A 22,598-nucleotide genomic window follows, 5' to 3' on the forward strand; every position below is an offset into this window, starting at 1 on the left:
ACACACATGCACGCACACACACATGCACTTACACACATACACACACACACCACATGCACTTCCACTCACACACTGCATGCACACACACATGCACGCACACCACATTCACACACACACAGCGCACATGCACGCAGCGCACATGCACGCAGACACACATGCACGCACACACACACACGTGCATGCACACTCACACACACACACACCTACTCCCTCTGAGCAAGACATATTTTAGAGAAGGTGTACCTATATGTTCTTAATCTGGGATTTTCCTGCTGGTTAAATAATGCAAAGTAATTCATATATTTTTCATATATACATACATATATTAGACAATTAGACGTGGGATGATTAAAAGTACACGTCACAATTATCCTGACCAAAATGTTTAGATTGTTAAACGTGTGCAGAGTTTCAAAATATAAAAGCTCATAGATGATGAATGAATGAATGAATAATAAGCCATGAGGAAAGATGCAGCTCCCCATAGGCACATTAAGAGATTACAAGAACTGTATGACGGTGAGACAGAGTTTTCAACTCAGTTATGTGAAATATTGATGTGTTTTTTTCATCTATAGAAATTATCTATAAAAAAAAAGCAACTTGGAGCTATAGGCTACACATTCTACTAACACATAAGCCCACACACATAAACTATAGATGAACAAAACCACTATAACCTATACTATCTCCAGTCTAAAACAATAACAATCCTTTAGGCAGTAATCAGATTGCTCAGGCTCATTTTCTGCTCAGGTCCTTCTCAGGTGGTTTTGGATCATGCTGCGTCGGTGTGTCTTTCGCACACACAGCGGCTGATGTCACAAATGTCAGCACATGTTTTAAGGCCCTCAGACATCAGGCGTCGCACTCAACACAGTTTTAAGACTGGAGACAAGTTGGTTTTAAGTCACCTCTCTTCACAAAGTCTCACTCTCAGCACTTCTCAGCCACTGCATACCTGTGTCGTCCTGGTCCCTTCAAGTGACCAGTAAACGCTGATTCCTAGTCTGTGCAACACAACGATGGTAACGACAGCTAGAGCCAACCAGAGCCAACCAGAGCCAACCAGAGCCAACCAGTCAGGTTGAATGTAGACTACACTCTACGCTCTAAATTGACCATAGATGTGAACGTGAGAGTGAACGGTTGTTTGTCCCTGTGATGGACTGGTGATCTGTATATACTGTTTGTCATCATCGGCAGTATGACTGTCCTCTGAAGGGTCATCTAGTGGTGGCTTTGGGGGCCGACCAGGTATCCACATACTTTGGTGCAGTGTAAATCCCACATTCAGCCCTGTGTGTGTTTTACTGTACTGTATCTAAATCAATCACACGGTGAAGATTCAGAGACACAAAACAAAGGGAAACCTTTTTTTCAATGTGTGCTCTCAACAAGATATCCAAAATTCACTGGACATAAAAACGACCCACTTTCCTGGATCAATACAGAAGTTGAAGTATACAGGTTTATTTATTTTAATGTTTTCTTCTTTTTGAAAACACGGTGTCAGTGTGTGTGTGTGTGTGTGTGTGTGTGCAGGGGTGGCTGGTTCGTCCTCCACCCTCCGTCATTAGCAGCATCGCTCCTATAAGCAGCTGCAGAGCAGTGCTGCGGACAGTCAGCGTGTCGGCGCGCACACACAGACATGAGAGCAGCAGAGTGACCACGGACCAGTCAGTGTCTGAACATCACGCGCGCCATCCATGACGCACATAACCATCCATACTGAAGCACATCGGGGAAATAAGAGATTTGAGCGTTTTTGAGCGCGGATCCTTCTGTTTTTCTACCACTTTGCATTGACTTGCTGCCTGAAACACAGCGGATTATAATCCCGTTTTGGATTTAAATCTCCTCTTTAACTTCTCATCAACACCAAACTTCTGTCACGAGTGGAAGGCGCGCGCGGAGATGGCGCAGAGGGTACGTCGATATTTCATTTCCACTGTTTGCAATAATGATCAGAATAGATCATTCAAGTCGATGCACGAACGAAACGATACAATCAAATGAAGCAGTACATTCAGACAGTGTTTCATTTATTTGTGTGAATTCAAATTCAGGTTTGACACAATGAAACTGTCTCTCGCTCTGTTTTCATCCGTCTGCCGCCACCTGTTCACATCATGTCTGTCCACTCTCACACTCCAGTACGATGAGCTGGCTCATTATGGCGGCGCGATGGACGGAGTCGGAGTCCCCGCTTCCATGTACGGAGACCCGCACGCGCCGCGGCCGCTGCCCCAGGTCCACCACCTGAACCACGGGCCGCCCCCGCACCCGACACAGCACTACGGAGCCCACGCACCGCACAACATCCTGCCCAGCAGCATGGGCAGCAGCATGGGCAGCGCCGTGAACGACGCGCTCAAGAGAGACAAGGACCAAATCTACGGGTGTGTGTGCGCGTGTGCGCGTCGACACACACACACACAACAGCACATAATTAAGTCATACAGCAACAATAATAATAACAACAGTTTAACTATGAAATCGAATGAAGGTCAATAATCAAATATATAAGCAAGTACTTTAATATGCGCGTATTATTATTATTATTATTATTAATAATAACAATAATAATAACAAAAACAATAATAGTATTGATCTTTTTATTTTGTTTCGTTATTGGTATTGTCAATTATAGTTATTATTGTTATTGTTCCTATTAATGATACTAATAATAATAATAGTAATAATAATAATAATAATAATAATAATAATAATAATAATAGTAATAATAATAATAGTAATAATAATAATAATAATGCGTTTATTTATTTACTGCTTATTACTGCTTTTAATTGGCACAAATTAATTTTAAACAAGAGACGATATTCACATTTTCTTTTACTCATTTTCGAGAAAGTTCCCATGGACAAATTTCAATCGAAATCTTTGATTGTTTGTGAAAAGAGAATGAAAATAAGATGCAGTGTGAACGCTCACAGTCTGTCTAACGCAGTGGGCCTTGTTCCGCAGACACCCGTTATTCCCGCTGCTGGCTCTGGTGTTTGAGAAGTGTGAGCTGGCGACCTGCACTCCCAGAGAGCCCGGGGTGGCGGGAGGAGACGTGTGCTCCTCAGACTCCTTCAATGAAGATATTGCAGTGTTTGCCAAACAGGTAGGAGCGCACAGGTGTGCCAGACACGCGACACTGTACATGAAGAATCACCTACTTTATATTGGTGTATAGAATGATTTATTTGTGTAGCGTTGGGATGGATTGGTTCATCTTTGGATATTTGCTTGGAGACTGAATTCGCATTTGTCTTTATTTATGATCGTTATACAGAGTGTAGAACGAATGAGGTATTTTGTTGTAGAATATTAGATATTGTAATATCGGACGAATAAGTCACTATTTCTTATAGGATGAATGAGGTATTTGGGGATTGGATGGATTAGTTTGTATTTATGTTATTTATATCGTGGCATTCGTTTGTTTTTATTTAGATGATGAATTCATTTGCTTTTGTGATATGTACATGTGTATACTTATTATTTATGCTATTATTACAAATGAGGATTGATTTAAAAGAATAGTCCTTTTGAACTCTCCACTCATGTCTCTCATGCTCAGATCCGCGCAGAGAAACCTTTATTTTCGTCCAACGCGGAGCTGGATAACTTGGTGAGCTCTTCCTTCACACACACAGCAGGACACACACACACACACACACACACACACACACACACACACACACATTCCAGGAGGCATTTATTTTTGTCGCAAAGGGAAAAAACAACAACATTTGTATGATGTTGGTGAACCATGTCCTTTTTGCTGCTCTGATTTGACATTGTTTGCTTTCAGATGATCCAAGCGATCCAAGTTCTTCGATTTCATCTGTTGGAATTAGAAAAGGTAAACTGTCTCAGTCCCTTCATGACATTCTCAATCAATGATTTGTTTTATCCTGCGCTCAATTCTAACGACAGACGCTCATTTATCACATTTATCAGGTTCACGAGCTCTGTGATAACTTCTGCCACCGCTACATCAGCTGTCTCAAAGGCAAAATGCCCATTGACCTGGTCATTGAGGACAGAGACGTGTGCAAGTCCGACTTTGACGATCTGTCAGGGTCCTCCACCAACCTGGATCATGTGAGTCACTGTGCACATGTCTTGTTTTCATCTCTACCATTATTCATATTGATGAAGGTGTAGCAGCTACAGTATGACACACACACACACACACACATACAAAATCAGTGGAAGTTAAAAAAATGATTTCACCTCCATTATTTTGGAGTTTTTTTCGTCTACTCTGTCTTGTATTAATTTTTAACAGCATCTGGATTGTAAATATTATTTATATTTATAAATATATAACACTGACTTATGATAGCACAACTTTTTCGATGTGCCATTTATTTTTTTTCATTCATTTTCAAGTGACAAGACAGACACACAATATTCATACAGTTCAATCCTCGATTTTTCAAAAAGGCTTAAGTAAAACATGTTGAGAGTGAATGAAATAGCAATTTTTGTCATCATTTTTGCTCAGTTGTGAAGATCAGAATCCTGGTGTTTGTGTGAATGCAGCTGCCAGTGTTTGCTGACAGGTTCAGCCTCTTGTCAGCCAAAGGGATTATTATAGAGCAGAGAGGGTCATTGTGAGGCTGCACCCCCTGCTGTGTGCTTTACACAGCCTCTTCCTACCGGTGTTCATTTAAAAAAGAAGCATATTCACAAGTTGGAGTTTGCAGTGTGGCAGCAGGACAGTGTCAGGCAGACTCCTGGAGCCCGAGGTCACTGTAGTTAATGAAAAGTGAAAAAACGTGTCCGTTAACTGAAATAAAAATAAAAACTAGGATTAAAAAAAAGGATAACTAACTGAAACTACATATTTATTTTTTCTCTGCCTGCAATGTTGAAAGGTTTTATTTGAGACAACATTTAGATTCATACATAATCTGATTTTATTTATATTATGTGTGTGTGGCACACGGTCAGGAAAGTCCAACTTATGAATTTATGAAGTTAGTTCATCTGAGTGAATCAAAGCTTTACTGAGACTCCTGATATGATTATTATTGAACTAATGTTCACATGTGTCTTGAGTCTTATTTTTTACCTAACTATATCCAACCTCAGCTGCAGTATGCACAGTTTCTATCTCATTCCCCTCATTTGTCCTAATACACAAATCTGTTGCTGGGTTTTATCACACAATAGTTATTATGACCTTTTTGAATCTTGCACCTGGCAAACACTTCATGTTCCTATAAACTAACACTGAAACTAATACAACTAAGCATTTACATAGAATAACAACTAAGTAAACCTGAGTCATTTTAAAAACAAAAAGTCTAAACTAAACAAAAAGTAAAACTAATGAAATAATGATAAATTCCTCTATCAACAGCTGCAGTGGCACACTCTGTATCTCATCTGTGCACGAGGAGGACGAGCAACATTTAGCAGCTCCTCTTTGCTCTATGTGCAACATTTGTAAAACATACAGAGCTTTGTTGTTGTACTGTCTGTCAAATATGATATAATATAGATTTGTGATCATAGGATATGACAGTTGGTCGTAGATATTATACATGTTTATGGAATTCTCATGTCTGGCATAATAGCAGATATTTATGGGCATGAGCTGGTTTAGTTTAGCCAGGGTTGTGCTACAGTTCAGGTGTAAGGGTCGGTCACATTTGTTACATGTTTCCCATAGCTTCTAGAAAAATAGATTCATAGATAAAAAGATTCCAATACTGCACAGTCATTATAGCATTACTAAAACAACCCCTATAATAGGGGCCTGTACTGTCAACTGTGTTACAAACCAGGAGCAGAGCAGTGGGCAGTGGTGCCACGCTCAGCACTTCACAAGATCAATTCCCTTCCACTTTCACTACAAAAAATAGATAGAATTAAATTGAAAGAGGTAGGCTTGCTTTCAACTGGGTTTTGCGACCCAGTCGAGGCCTATACCAAGAGCGGATCGGGGTCCCTGGCCCAGAGGTTGGGAACCCGTGACCTCGTATTGTGCACATACAGTGAGCTTGATAGTTTGGAAGAACATTGGTGCTAACAGATGGACTGTGAGGAAACAAAGACGCTAATTAGCTTGATAAACGTACATCACATGCCGCCTCTTTGAGGAGCTGTGATGATTGTGAGGCTGGAGAAAGAAAAGAGGGGCCATGAGTGAGAGCGTCTTTGTCCCCTCACTTCTTGTTGTCATCTGCCGAGCTCTTCATCTGATCACCATCCGGCAAACAGCTGACGCAGAGAGGCTGAAGAGGCAGCGCTGCTGTTTGTTTTGGGCTTATAGACGTCTGAGTGGCCGGGCCAGTCGGCCCAATAAATACAGGCTGTGTCGTCTGCACTGCTCACAGTCAGGGACAGAACACTGGACGCTCCACACTCTGCTGCACTCTCTACATTTGAACTCCCTGCTCCACAGAATGGTAACAGTGTTTGTGTCGGACAGCTGAGCTCCTGTTTTCTGTGGGAATAATTGACCTGGACTTGTTGGACCTTCCTCATCTGTTTCTACCCTCTTCATTCCTCTTTCCTTATCTCCTGTCCCCTGTTGTGTGGACCTCTTTCTGACCTCTCAGAACCCAGTGTCCTGGAGAGACATGGACGACACCCACTCCACACCCTCCGTGGGCACCCCGGGACCGTCCAGCGGGGGACACGTCTCCCAGAGTGGAGACAACACGAGTGAACTGGGTAAGAGCCTCCTGCCTTCTCCACCAGATCAAAGCCCTGCTGCCCGCTCACTCTGGGGACTCTGGGTCTTTATTCTCTTCAGTCAGTTCTTCTTCTTCTTCTTCTTCTTCCTCTTGATGAAGATCATAACAGATTTAGTGAGGATGTGCTGGTGTAATGCACATGAACACATGAAAAACAGCCACAGATTAGCTTTGTGGGTGACACAGTGTTGTTTCCTAGAACATATTCTATTCACATTTAAAAAAGCTTTGAGTGTCGAGCAGCTTTTAAAAGTCTGGATTGAATTTAGATAAAAAATGTTTGCAAATACTTTTAAAAAAAAAAAAGTTTGAAAGTGCTGTAAAAGGTTTGAAAAAGGAAATGACACCTAAAACAGTATATTCAAATAAAATAATCATACAGTACAGAACATTTCAGTGACTCAAAAACATTTCGATTTCAAAATACATACAATGACAAATATGATAAATACAGCACATGTTTTTAATGGCAGAGCTCACTGTTACACTCGACTGTGCTACTGTTGCCCTGGTGTTCCTGCACTTAATGTGATTTCTGATGTGCTAATTGGAAGCTATCAGGGTTTTATGGCTTGTTTTTGTTTTTCTCCCCTTTGGCTGCAGTAAAAATAGAATGGACTTTAAAGCAACTTTCCACCCTCTGCCCATCAGGCATCAATGAGCAGAGCATTGAGCAGAACAATAGGAGGATGCTTTGCAAGACAAGAGATTAAGAGACAATCAGAACCAGAGCCAGTGCTCTGGTATCCGCTTTATCAAAGTCTTCATCTGAGAAGCACTGAGTCTGTGACATGTTTTCATTTCACTGTCCACACATCTATATGTAGGCGAGCAGAGGAAGACTACAGTGCGAAGAGCTGCTTTCCTTGTTTAAAAAAAATAAAAAAAATAAAAAGGTCCATGGCCTTTTGACCTGGGAGAGAATGCATTGAGGATGGGGGTGCTGAATGCCCCCTGCAGGGATGTAAGGACAGAGCACTTTATGTTTGAGGAACAAAGGAAGAGAAGAAGGCCGAATGATCAGAGCTGTGGTTGCTGTAGCAGGATCTGCTGCATGCTACCTGCTGCTTCTCCCTGGGCCTCGCCGCCTTGTTTCCACTCTATTCTCATGCTATAGAGAAGAGTCAAACACACCAGCTGAAAGGACAGAAAGGACAGAAAGGACAGTTAGAGGCAGAGCATGCAAATCTGATGTGGAGAAAAGTGTTCCCATGCTGATATCTTCATTATCCACATAACAAAGGTTCAATAAATACACATATATTTATATATCGTGCAAACACATCATTACTATAAACATTTGGCTTCAGATGTGGGACAAATGTGTTCTGTATTCTGGTGTCTTTAATGATCTGATATTTATTGCAATTATTATAGATAATAACTACTATCGTCAGATAATTACAGATGGATTTATGTTCCTGAGGGAAAGTTGACTAATGTGCTTATAAACCTTTGTGGAAGCAGTAAACATCAACCATCTTAATATTTACATAAATTTAAATTTCTACTGTTCAGTGAGTGTACACGGTATCATTTAGAGACAGAGAGAGGACAGAGAGAGAGAGAGGGGACAGAGACAGGACAGAGAGAGAGAGGGGACAGAGACAGGACAGAGAGACAGAGAGGACAGAGACACAGAGAGGACAGAGAGGTTCCCTTTGGTTTTCAGAAGTCCAGACTTGCTTGTGAATGTGGACGGGCAGAAAGTGAGACATAGACATAGTTAACCAGATTCACTTCCTGAATGACATGACGATCAGCTGTCAGTTCCATTAATGTTTCCCATTTGTTGAGTTTTATGAAAGGAAGCAAACACAGTGAGAGGAGAGAATGCTGATCCATGTTTGCTGGTTTGTTAAAGTGGATACAAATGACTGCTGATATAGATCTGAACACACACTTCTTTAATACAGATGCTGGAGATCAGGCTTTTAATAACGGCAGTCATGGTGCTCGGACACTGAGTGAAGGATGAATATTGTGGTTTTGGCTGAATATTTGAAGTTCTATTAGTGATGACATCAGCAGCGATGACATCAGCGATGTGGCAAAGCACCACGTGAAGCCGTTTACTGGGATGTGAAACAGTCACGTTACAAATATGCTAATGAAAGGTGATGACATATTCAAACAGCCTGTGTTGTCCTCACTGTAACTGCTCGTCATTGTGGTCTGAGGGAACCTTTTAAAATCCACCATCATTTGGGAGCACTCATGTGGTGGCGCTGTGGCTTCCAGCTCTGGCTAACCACACCTACATGATCCAGTGTGTGGCCGTCAGTTTGACCCGTGGCTCCTGGTTCCCCTGTGAGCTCTCAGCCTCTGGTTGTTGCCTTGTAAGCTGTGTGATATGCAGAGAGGGCCGTCTTTGATAGCTGAACCCCCAGGGAGACTTCTGCTGGTGACCACAGCTCTCCCAGGAATGTTTGGGAGGGAGGACGAGGGGGAGGCTGGAAATGTCCATCACAAAGAGCCAAATAAAACAAAAGGTGGTGGGAGTGACTAAAGAAAGCAAAAAAACAAGCTTTTGCACACTAGTGCTCAGAGATGTGTGGAATGTGAGGAGCAGGATGTGCTGTGATTTCGTCAGGGAAAGCTGCTGACAAGCATTCACAAGACTTTTTAAGAAGCAAATCAAATATCCTTTTAATCATTCACAAATATTGTATTTTCTTGTTTGTTCTTTGCGCTGTGGTCATGTGATGACACAATCATTGTCAGATGTCGACGCACGGCGACTCCAAGCCTGTGACGACTTCCGGTCCATTAGCCAATCAATAGGCAGCGTCCTCAGGCCCACAAAAAAATACACGGCGCAAAGAACAAGTGTATTTTACACAATAAACAATAAAATACAATCTCTTTGAATGATTACATTTTGTTTGCTTTGTTAAAAGTGGTAGTATTTAGTGTAAAATACAGCACTGGACCACACTGGGTCTGAATCTTGCTTTCATTGACATTGTTATCACATTTGTGACGACACACTTTTGGTTCTTGAGAATAGAACTGGGCTTATTTTCTCCCGAGCCTTCCCCACAGTCTCAGTGTATATCACACACACACACACTGAGTATTACCAGTTCAAAAGTGCTCAAGCTTTTCTGTTGTTGATTATTTCCCAGCAGGGCTTTTATTGAGAAATCTTTGAAGGATGATAGAATCATATTCTAGAGTCCCTGTATTATTTAAGAACATTTGAAAATGACATTATTTAAGGTCATTTTCAAAGGGAAACTGTTCTCTGCGTAAATGAGACACATGCGCTGCATCCAGTGTGACTCAGGCTCAGTTTCCATGATCATGTTTAACAGACAGACACAGTCTGGATAGTGTTATTACGACGATATGAAGGCCACAGATGACAATCATTGCTACTCACTTCACAATATAAACTGTAACAAGAATTCTCACAGCAGATGAACCAGACAGTGCATTTGTGTGCATGTTATTTAAAACCTGAACACAAGAGAGAGAGGGCAACATGGAGGCAGATGATCCACCGTGGTGACCCCTTTTTGCCTATATTAATGGACTTTAGTCATCTATGCAACTCGTATGCAAATTAGGAGACACATGTATGAACACGTCAGCAACAACATGATGATGAGAACAGTGAAAAGCAAATGGAAAGAAGTCTGCTTAGTTCCACACACGCATGCATGTGTGTGTGTGTCGTCTTTAACAGCATTAAACATCCTAATCATCACATTCACTTCCACACACTGAGGATTCCCATGTCTTGGAAAGCTTCTACCAGGGGAGGAGCCAGGAGGTGTCACTGATGATGGATCAGGGCCCCACTGAGCTCATTAGACAGCCCACCGTGGCTCTGCACCACTGATGCAGCAGGGGGTGCAGCAATCAGTTCTGCTACACACACATCCACTGACTGACTGACTGCTCATCCCAGCGTCACAGCAGAGACAACACAGGCAAACATTTACAATTTCAAAGATAAGGTGTTATTTATTTATTGATTGATTTATTTTAAATTACAACAAAATAAACTATCACAACCATCTGGGTCTAGTTAATTTACATGAGTAATTCAGTAAAACAAAACGTTTATTTTTACTACATAACCCTAAAATAACTTCATTATTACGATTCAGATTTTTAACATCAGTTAAATATGTATTTATTTCACTTTACAGGCGTGACTTGCTGTCTTAAGGGAAAGGCATCATTATTATAATAGTAGAGTAATACACAGACATCTATCTGCACATGCAGTAATATACAAACATGTATTAGTATCATTCAAACATAAATTAAATGTATTCTTATATTATTGATACAGTTTTATTTACATACTAATATTGTTCCACATTATTCTGTAACTTCTTCCTGACGATTGTATACATATATGTATATAAATGTTAATGCACTTTCAATGAAAGCTCAGGTGTGTGAGGGGAACACAGTGTTTTTCTGAGCCCCGCGGCGATGCTCCAGCCATCCCTGCGGTAATGCCCACATCTCCCCACACACCCACTCTTTTCAGCTCCACATGCAGACACTGGCAGGCCGGGTGGAGGAGGGCGGGGAGGGGAGGGGGGTGTGATGTAGCGAGAGAGGAGCGGGCGGAGGTGAAAGGGGCATGAGAGACTTGCACGAGTGTAGGACTCGAGACTGCACTGTCACACACTGCTTAGATTGGCCGACTTGCCGTGGAACAGTCAGAAGTGATTAGTGTAGCAGAGGATCTGCCCTGCGGCTTTTCCCTCTCTGGAGCAGAAGAAAGAGGGATGAGGAGAGGAGAGGAGGTGGACCAGGGAGGGGGCAACACGCCTTCCTTGGATATAATTAGGCCAAGCAAGTTTCATTTTTTTGCACATTGCCCCATGATCTAAAGATCCAACGTCATTAGCACACTGTTTGTTAATGTGGCCACTCTTTGGAGACTGAAGTGATGAAGTAAAAACACAAGTGTCAACAGTGTTATGATTACACCTTTGTTTCCCTTATTTGTGGAGTGGATCTTTGTAGTTCACACTCTTTAGTGTACAGCATTTACATTTCACTGAGGTGGAAAGATGACAGTGTTCAAACATGGAGCCTCCAATTCCACCTTCTGCAGTAAACAGTGAAAAGCACACCAACAAAATCTAATGTTTCTTGAACTTAAGTATATTTATAGACAGTAAAAGTACGAGGTGATGAGAGCATAATCCTTTGTCTGTCTTCTACCATTTTCAAGTGACATGTTCTGCTTGTGGTCACTATTCTCTGACTTGTATAATGTGGTGAGGTTTTTTTTCCCCCTGTTTTCATCGTTCTATAATGACTTCAATAATGATGAGCCTCCCAAAACCAGATTTTCTGTCTGTCTGTGTGTCCTTACCGTACTGCGCTGCACCGCACCGGTGTTACAAAGATGTACTAGATGTAAAAGTACATTTTTGAAACATAAATAATCAAGTAAAGTACAAATGCACATACAAAAAGGCAACAAACTTTACATCACTCAATGTAAATATAGATTCAACCTTGTCATGGTTGCTAATGCAGAAATGTTAAGATACCAACTGCAGTCTTGGGTTTAATCATTTAGTCAATCATTAGTGATCAAATACAACAGACACACTAAACAGAACATGAACAATACTGGAATGACCCCAGAAAGATGGCATTTAACCAACACGCTGTGAAGGAGGTGAAGGATAAAACAACTCTTCTCTGACTCAGAGCTGGACACCATCAGTGAAATCTCCCACAACCCCCACAGCCCCCAACCCTACACATCCTTTTTAATGTCAATATTCATTAGCTGAAATATTTATGCGTGAATAAGGGGGCATTTGATTGATGCATCGCTAAAAACAAAAAGACATGCTTGGGCAAATCTTAAGAAAAGTAGGGTTCCTGTCCCGCCTCAGGGGAGGAGTCTCTCAGATGCATTATTCACATGCCCTCCAGGCAGGCTTTCAAGGCTTCTCTGCCCTGAGGGCAAGAAAACTAACCACCACTGTTAAAAGTAAATCATCTCGGCTGATGCACAATTAATGGCAGAGAGGGGTGAGGGAGTGGAGCGCTCCCTTGTGTTGTAAGTTGGAGCGTGTTAGCTAGCAGAGGCGGAAATCTTAGCTTAAAGGGCCTCCAGCTTCCTGCTGATATCAAACAGGGATGCTGCTAATGGCACGAGCCAGAGCCTGGCATGACGCGGCCTCGCTGCACACAGTCCAACCTGGACAGTGTTGGTGAGCGTGGGCGAAAAAAAGTAAAATACATGTTATAGTACCAAATAACACTCGTACATGTTATGGTACCAAATAACACTCGTACATGTTATGGTACATGTTATGGTACCAAATAACACTCGTACATGTTATGGTACCAAATAACACTCGTACATGTTATGGTACATGTTATGGTACCAAAAAACACTCGTACATGTTATGGTACCAAATAACACTCATACATGTTATAGTACCAAATAAGACTAACATGGTAACAAATAACAAGGTTGGGAATTGCATTACTTTTGCATTTATATATTCATCATATTGGACTCCAGTGGCAGCTGCTGATAAAAACAGTTTAAAGTAGAAAGCACTACATGAATCAAAAGAAACAAAAAAAACAGCTGACGAGATTAGAGCTCAGACATGAAGACAACTGTTGTCTCTTGCTGTGACAGTATATGCCGTTCACAAAAGTTTATAAAGACATGATTGACTCAGTCATCAGAGTCTCACCTGCTGTGCAGAAGACGTGTGTCCAACACTGACACCGGTAGTTAGTGGAGTAAGAGGTTGACATCGGCCAGTCTGCTCAACAGGAAATACATCACTTGACCGCTCACTCGCTGTGAACGAGCAAGACAACATTTTTAAACTACATTTGAATGCAGATTACACATGGTAGTAGAAGTTGGTACAAAGGAGACGACAGCTTGTTTTAAGCTGTGTCGCAATAGGTCAGAAATCTAAACACATCTAAACTATCAAACTGATCAAGCTGAAGGTGGACACACTTCATTTAATGAATGTTTAATGTTTGTGCACTGGGACAAGTCAAGCTCCCTCAGTTTCACTTTTACTGTCTAAGGAAGAATTGTTTGTCTTACTTTAAACAGAGGTCACATTTAAATAAGAGGGCACAGCAGTGAGTCTGACTGCAGTTTTTGAACATTCATTATTTCATGTCAGGCACGCACACACACACACACACACACACACACACACACACACACACAGTCATTACCTCATGTCAAACGCGTGGCTCAGATTGAATTAATAGCTCTTGGTTTCATTGAGCTGCAGCACGACAAATTTCTCTTCATTATCCAGTGGCCAGGGAGTGATGTAGAGGTGAGACAGTCTTCCTCTGTGTGCTGCATGTTTGTGTGTTTGTGACTCCTCTCGCGTGTGATTGCAGGAGATGGCCTCGACAACAGTCTGGCATCACCAGGCACAGGAGACGAGGATGAGCAAGACAAGAAGAGGCAGAAGAAACGAGGCATCTTCCCCAAAGTGGCCACAAACATAATGAGAGCGTGGCTCTTCCAGCATCTTACAGTAAGTCATGTTTCACAAGTGCTTCATGCAACAAAATGTTTGTTGCACACACAAAGTTTCAATCCAGTGTCAATGTGTTCAGAGCTGTGTCAGGGACCACTTCTTTTTTCCTTTTCCATTTTTGAGTATCTGTTGTGATGAGGTTCCGAGTGAGCTGAGTCAACACTCATGTGACGCTGACAGACTGGGAGTGAGTGTAATCACTGGAAGAGTCGTGAGCGCCACGTCTGACACATGAATCAAAGTGAACAACTGTAGATCAGTTAAGAAGACGTCAACATCCTGAAATCGTGTGTTAAAATCTTAATATTTAACAGAGTTTAAAACAATGAAAAAAACATTACATGTGCAATTATGGGCCATGTTTAAAAAAGACAAAAGATCAAATACACAAACATTTTTCCTCTAAACTGAATGTAAAAATGTTTATTCCCATAGTCTTTATTCAAATGGATAGAGTTTTTCCAACATGATATCACCCCCTCTTCAATGCTGTTCTATATAGGCCACACCCACAAGCACAACATATGTCTATAATGATCACACGCAATGCTGGAAGTGAATAAAACACTATAGTTCATCCATCACACAACACTTGTTTGAAAGGATGCCAGTAATGAGCCTATGCCAAATGTCCTTGGTCTTTTGTAAGAGAAGGTCTAAAGGTTCTTTTTGGGAACAGCAGTCTGATGTTTGTACAGATATCAACATCAGAAGCTTTCCATTCAGAGGCAGCGGCACTGACACAGCGCTCTGTACGAGGGGGTGAGGAGAGGATTGCCTTTTATCCAAGGTCCCAAACACACCAATGCCGCTTCCACCTTAGATGTGGTTTGTCAAGAGCCCACACAGGTCCTGTACTTGGACTAAGTCCTTCCCTTCCAAAGGCCACCTTTAGATTCAGGAGATAAAAAGGAGGATAATTGAATTATCCCCTCTCTGTTCCTATCCCCTTTCAGGCCTAATTTGTTCAGCACAAGTGTTGTGGCATGGCAGGATGTTCCACCAAGGAATCTTTGGCCTCTGAAAGGCCTATTGCAACACTCAGGCCATCAAGCATTCATCAGTCGTTGAGGGTGTGAAAGGGACAGGATTATGTTCTGTCAGACGTTTCAGTGTGAGGCCCATGTTCTCTCTCTCTCTCTGTGTGTGTGTGTGTGTGTAATGGGTAGGAGAAGGCGGTCTGTTCACCTCGAGCTGTGGTCTCCTGCTTTTGTCGGGTTTTCTGAAAACCCTTAAAATATCTCCTTCTGAGGAAGTTATAAAGAAAGCAGCTGTGGAAGAGCCCATCAGCCTTTCCATGCAACCATGCATTTATCCAATATCTACACTATGATATATATATATATATATATATATACAAATATATGTATATATATATATATATATATATATATATATATATAATATAATACTATAATATATATGTATATATATATTATATATTTACATATATAATACACTACAATATATATAATACACATGTATACACTGCCTGGCCAAAAAAAAGTGGCCACCTAAATAAAAGGGTGACATGGTTGGAGCGCCTTTAGCTTTGATGACTCACTCATTCACTGTGGCATTGTTTCCATAAGCTACTGTAATGTCACAAGATTTATTTCCATCCAGTGTTACATTCATTTTTCCCTAAGACCTTGTATCGATGATGGGAGAGTCGAGTCACTGAGCAAAGCCTTCTCCAGCACCTCCAAAGATTCTCAACGGGGTTCAGGTCTGGACTCTGTGGTGAAAATGATGTCTCATGCTCCCTGAACCACTCGTTCACAATTTGAGCCTGATGAATCCTGGCACTGTCATCTTGGAATATGCCCATGTCATCAGGGAAGAAACAAATGCATTGATGGAATAATCTGGTCATTCATTATATTCAGGTAGTCAGATGACCTCATTCTTTGGGCACATGATGTTGCTGAACCTAGACCTGACCAACTGCAGCAACCCCTTACCTGTTTGCTTGTGCTTATGGTATCACAGCTAGTGATACCATAAAGACTACTACTACACAACACACAAGCTGGTATATCTTGCATTTTGAATACTTGACGTCTGTGAATGGCTGAAACAGGAGGAAACGTGTGTGTGTGTGTGTTTCCTGTCTGTGTGACAGTTGGTTCCTCGACTGCAGAATTTCATATATTACACAAGACACAATTTCTTTTTTCTTTTATGAGTTCTGGAGCTTTGATTTGAAGGCGGAGCTTCAACTGTCAGCCACTGAAGTGGGACAGGTATCTTTTTTGTTTTGTATAGTTTTTCATTCACATGATGAATGAAACACATGAAGCAAGAATATGTCTATAATCTAACCCTAACCCATAATCTGGTGACGTTATTTTGTATGTCCGCTGTTTCTCATGAGTCTCTGCATAAACAAGCGTAATTATGTCTGTATATTAGTGTGTGTGTGCGTGTGTGAGTGTAAGCATGACGCTCATCCTTCACTGACGACCACAGGAGGCAACTGCAGCTCTGACAGCAGCAGAATGGGGACTGGCCCACGACCCTGCTCACAGTGCACAGGTCTACCCTGTATGCCATCTGCCAAACCCCCCCCACACACACACAGACACACACACAGACACACACACAGACAGAGAATGGGGATGGAGAAGGATGGGGAGGGGTCATGGGGTGAAAGAGGGCCTGGCCCCCAAACAAAAGCCACCATTGTGTCTCTTTATATCCCACCAGATCGTTTGTCAAGCAATGTTAAATAAAGTCAAATAATGTCATACAATGCCACGCGCTCTCACCCTGTGGTGTTCCAGTCTCACTCACTTTGAGACAGGAACACAACACGACTCCTCCTCCTGTTTTCCTGACTTACCTCTGAAATCTTCATTCATTTATTAAATATTTGATTTTGTCTTTCTCTCGCAGCATCCATATCCTTCAGAGGAACAGAAAAAGCAGCTTGCACAGGACACAGGCCTCACCATCCTGCAAGTCAATAACTGGTAAGTAAGTGCTGTATTCTGTCCTCATATCATCTGGATTATATGTCTGTGCTCTTTATAATCTACTGATGATCTTATCTTAACTATAATATAGTTCACTGAGATCTGTAGATACTAAATCATTTCCTGGTGAAGGTTTATTGTGTTATTTGGTGCTAAAGTTAAAACATAAATACATATTATTTGACTTAAATGTTAAACTAAGTTTCTCCTGGGATGAATTGACTCCCAGGATTAATATATTCATATTTTAACAGTGACTCAGTGACGTGGCCCTAAATTCATCTGTTTGTGAAAAAGTATAGTGATACTGACGAGTGTAAAATAATAAAATAACAATATTCAGACTTAAAGCCAGTTGATGCTCTAGTATAACGTGGGATCAGGTACTAACAGAACCTGAGGCTTGTTTTATATTCAGCAACGGGAATGATTTTACTTTAACTGATGACTTCCTGTCTCTGAGCCACCATTCCAGCACAGATAAAAAAACATAGATGTATCAATGGCAGATCATTGGCAGAGCAGTTAGCTTCAGCACAGCCTGGGGCTACTGAGCTAAACCAGATCAATAGAATTTTTCATCTATGCTGCGTTCTCCTAATGCTCCATGTTCTGTCAATGGAAATGAAGTAGATTATAAGTCAGATCCCTGGAGTCACAGCAGGTGTCTGCTTCAAACACACTCAATAAAACTGACTATTGAAGTAAGATTTTATGATGTTTGATGATATGAAAAATATGGAAAACATAAAAAAACATTTTTATGTTATCACATATTCATGTTCCAGCATTAAAATAACTATTCATGTTACTTCATACAACATGTGTAAGCTCTTCAGAATTACCTCATGTACTTCAAATTTAGTCTTGGTTGATTTTTTTCCCAGGTTTATAAATGCGAGGAGGAGAATAGTGCAGCCTATGATCGACCAGTCCAACAGAGCAGGTAAAGCTGCTCTTCAGTCAGGTCCAATCACAGATGCAAACATCACAGTGTCACACCTCACATGTGCTTTCCCCATTCACAGTGAGTCAGGGTACAGCGTACAGTCCAGACGGTCAGCCAATGGGAGGCTTTGTTCTTGACGGGCAGCAGCACATGGGTCTACGACCAGGAGGTAAGACATGTCAACTGTGCTGCACTCCACAGGACAAGTTACATCTGTGTTCAGAATAATAACTTACTGAACACTATCATGTTGATACAGCTGGAAATAACTCATTTTAGGTCACTAACTGTATGTTGTACACATGTATTGGTGACCCTGCAACTTTAAAATCAATAACTAATGATTCTATGATCATGCTTTTTCTTTTTTTTTTAAAAAAACAAACAAAAAAACCCTTTAAAATAAAGAATGGAGCATGCTAAACTTCACTTTGCTTTTCTCCAGGGCCGATGGGAGGCATGGGCATGAACATGGGCATGGACGGGCAGTGGCACTACATGTAAAAGCCTCTGACGGTGTGCCTGCTCAACAACAGGGTGAAGTGAGTTTGTGTCTCCAATGATTCTCATGTTTATAATTAGAAACAGACTCATCTCAGCAACACATGTGTTTTGATTTTAAGGAATCAGCTGATTAGTGTTTTATTCATACTACTACATATCATCCCCACAGTTATACAAAATCCTCCTCACCAACTAATACCAGATTATCTGCAGAGTGGATTCCAATAACACACATTTCCACTGCTCAAAAAGCCCATTTTAAACAGTCTCTGATCACTTTCTTCTTCATTTAGCAGTGATGAAAAACCCTCTGGAGCAAAGTTATGCTGCAAATTCTTCTTTGTTCTCATTCTCATTATTGTTCGTGCTCATTGTTTGTAGTAAACCTAGAAATCCCTCCACGCTCCGGCCATACCGCACGTGTCCTCCTTCACTCCATTCATCCCAGAACTTTCCCAGACTTTCTGAGGGTGTTGAGTCAACACGGCAGCTCCACACACATCCCACGTCCTCAGTCATTATTCACAAATATTCCCACCATGGTTTGTTTCGATTTTCCCCAGAATGTAACTAATTCTACCAATAATAATAATAATGAATTCTATCATGAACATTAAACGTTGTGCGTCAGTGTTTGAAAGTGTCGAACATTTACTGTAGCACAGGACCAAAGACAAACACTCATTTTATTTTTATGTTCCTGGGATTTCAAAGGATTTTAGTAACTCAAGTGTTTCTACAGTTACAAAGTTAGAAATATAAAAAAGTGAATCTGACAAGCCTAACAAATGATGATAATCTTAAATCTTTGTCCACTTTTATCATGAATAATACATGTAGAAGACAGAATTAGTCAAATAAATCAATCAGGTGTAATAAATGATTGTAAAAGAACATGGTGCTGAAGTCTCTTCCGTGTGATAGCAGTGATGCTGCAGCTGTGAGCCGCTGGCTGGTAAACACATTTTCTTTCCACACACCACCTCCACTTTTCCTCTCCATCACTCTTACCTCCTCTTCCTCCATTTTTCTTCTCCTCCATCTCCTCTTCTCCTACAATTTGATTAAGAACCCTCCCCCTCCTCCTCCTCCTCCTCTTCCCCTCCAGCCTCTATCAGCTCCCGCCACCGCTGACACTTCTCAAATCAAGACGTATCGCCTGCCAGAGGCATCCGAGCACAGAGGATTTTATTTAACACCCACTCTCCACTGCTCAATGAGCCTCGCTGTAATGACACTTACCTTGATTAATAGAGCTCTTTATATGTAAATAGGTGCCGCGTTTGCCCCCACCCCCCTCCCCCCGCTGTACTAATGAAGTTCAAAGTTCAGATAGTGATGCTTCATTTAAGAGAGAATAAATAAAAGTGTGTGGCTCTCAGTCTGACTAAACACTCTTGAGTCCTTAATGAAATGATTTGTCATTGAATGATTATTGACTAGTTACAGGAAGAGCTCGGTTGATCCAGGTTTTTCTTCCGTGGCAAAAGCAGAAATAAGAATGAAGAAGGTCGTGTTTGGAGTCGTATAACATATACATGACTGAACCCACAGCACAGCTGGCTCCGCCGTGTGTGTTCTAATCTCACTGCAGAGCACATGCATGCAACAGTGTTAACAGCACATGGAAGGTGACAGGAAATAAGTAGATTTAAATATGACCATCAAAACAGAAGTAAATAGTCATGATAAAAGTAAAAGTCACGTACAATAACACGAATCCATACATGTAACACTCCTCAATATTTTCTTAATACGTAAGAAATTCAACTGAAGTTTGCAGATACAGCGAGAGCTACACTTTTATACTTCTTTTACACAACTAAAAATGAGTATCATGAATGATAATCACATTTACTGTACACACTTATGTTATAGAAGGTGTGAGTGTTAGAGTGTTGTAGATAACACATTCCATTTTCACAAAAGCTGTGTTTTCACTGTCAGAGTAAATGATAAATGATGTGTAATGATCACATCACAGTCCTGGCTTCTTTTAAATCACCTGATATTCCCCATTTTGAATGCATTATATTTTCATTTGCCTTTTTAAAAGAAAACATTTTCATGTCTGTAGTTGTCCTTTCCTCATATTCCTAGTTTTCTTTCATTGATTGACAGTTTATGAACAACAACACAAAGCTGCTTGTTATTTAAAACTACATCTATATTCTCATACAGTTGATATTTTAGTACAGGTTTACCCACAATGCCCTGAGAGAAAGAATGAAAACTTATTTGATTTCTTTCTGTCTTTCTTTTATTGATGACACTCTAACCTCCTCTGTCGTTGTGTGTCCAGGCCTCAGCGCTCGGCTCAGGGATCTTCCTTCATCTGGCAGTGGAGCTCAGCTGCAGCCGCTACGTCACGCCCCCTTTCCTGAGCACGCACGGTGCATGCGTGTACCCCACCCCACCCAACAGTCCTGGACTCGAGAGTGATGATGATGATGAGGATGAGGATGAGCTGCTATCAGGGATGGAGCAGGGACTCCACACATGTGCAGAGAAAAACCTCCATCTCCACTTTAAATTATTTATTTATTTTTGTACAAACATGGGACCACGGCTTTCCTCTTCCTCGTTTTATTTCTATGCTAAGGTTTTTACCCTTACACCCCCACCACACACACACACACACACACACACACAGGCCAGAAGAGAAAAAACCCTGTGGAAAATCTTTTTTGAGAGTAAATATGACTTTTGTGCTGTATATACTTTTGCTCTTTATTTGCCTGTTTCTCTCCGTGTTTGTGATTATTAGAGTGAAGCTTTGACCACTGATGTGTTTTTATATATGAATACAGAAAATACACAAAGTTCTGAGGCCAACAATGATTGTTTCTGGTCTCCTCTGTTTTCACTTGAGCTCATAAAAAGTGGAACCAAAAAGACAGCAGCAACAGCAGCAGCAGCAGCAGCAGCAGTATAGCAGCAGCAGAGCAGCAGCAGCAGAAGAAGTATAGCAGCAGCAGCAGTTTAGCAGCAGCAGAGCAGCAGTGTCGCAGCAGCAGCAGAGCAGCAGCAGCAGAAGAAGTATAGCAGCAGCAGCAGTTTAGCAGCAGCAGCAGAGCTGCTCTTCACAATGTTTGAAATAGTTTTGTATCCGGCACCAAAATGCAGAGAAGAAAAACTGCAGTAAGAACCAAAATAAACATTTGAATGGTTGTGTGTGTGTGTGTGTGTGTGTGTGTGTGTGTGTGTAGACATGCTGGGTTGAACATCACTCACTGATCCAGCTCTGGTTCAATATAGGACGGATTGCAGTTGTCTGCTGTTATTGGATTGATGGAGACAGGGATGATGGATGAGCTGCAGCTCCATTCAACCAAAATCAACCAGCGAGTCAGACCTTTACCCACTGCTGCTGTCTGTGTGTCTGTGTGTGTGTGTGTGTGTGTGTGTGTGTGAATACCTGCAGCAAACGCTGAATCATTCTAATTTTGGTTTTATGACTTTTAAAAATAATACTTGCATTTGAGAAATAATTATTTCCTCTAAGTTCACATTTTTGCATTACAGCAATCTCATGGGGTAATATATATGTATACATATGTATATATATATACACATATATGTGTATATATATACATATGTATATAATAATATATATATGTATATATATTTACATAAACGGATTTACAAAGAAATGAACAAATAGAAAGAAATAATAGAAGAATGAATGAATGAATAAATAAATAAATAAAGGAGGGCGCTCATTTGTCACTGTCAGCCTGCAACGATCCCACGCGCTTGTGTATCGACGTGGTGCACGCGAGCCTTCACCATTATTATTGATTAATATTCAGTTTCATCAGCTACAACATCATTTGGCTTCATGTAATCTATAAAAATATAATTCAGGTTTACAGTAATTATACCTGTATGGTTGTTATAAACAATATTCATA

General features: G+C 41.1%; 1 protein-coding gene across 1 annotated transcript; it reads left to right on the plus strand.

Moving 5' to 3' along the window:
* Positions 1-1,623: 1,623 nt before the first annotated feature.
* meis2b (Meis homeobox 2b) lies at positions 1,624-21,086 on the plus strand. Its single transcript, XM_044049766.1, has 13 exons — positions 1,624-1,929; positions 2,158-2,402; positions 2,989-3,130; positions 3,590-3,640; positions 3,824-3,874; positions 3,973-4,116; positions 6,588-6,702; positions 14,112-14,251; positions 17,153-17,229; positions 18,120-18,178; positions 18,261-18,350; positions 18,627-18,723; positions 20,988-21,086. Exons 1-12 carry the CDS (start codon positions 1,918-1,920, stop codon positions 18,683-18,685), a joined length of 1,185 nt encoding a protein of 394 aa, XP_043905701.1. The 5' UTR covers positions 1,624-1,917; the 3' UTR covers positions 18,686-18,723; positions 20,988-21,086.
* The last annotated feature ends 1,512 nt before the right edge of the window (positions 21,087-22,598 follow it).

This window comes from Solea senegalensis, linkage group LG17 (genome assembly GCF_019176455.1).
Source record: "Solea senegalensis isolate Sse05_10M linkage group LG17, IFAPA_SoseM_1, whole genome shotgun sequence".
In the NCBI taxonomy this organism is placed as follows: domain Eukaryota; kingdom Metazoa; phylum Chordata; class Actinopteri; order Pleuronectiformes; family Soleidae; genus Solea; species Solea senegalensis.

Coding starts and splice junctions, on each gene's coding strand:
- meis2b (XM_044049766.1), top strand. Junction 6,703..14,111: donor AGACAACACGAGTGAACTGG/GTAAGAGCCTCC, acceptor GTGTGATTGCAG/GAGATGGCCTCGACAACAGT. Junction 18,179..18,260: donor CGACCAGTCCAACAGAGCAG/GTAAAGCTGCTC, acceptor CCCCATTCACAG/TGAGTCAGGGTACAGCGTAC.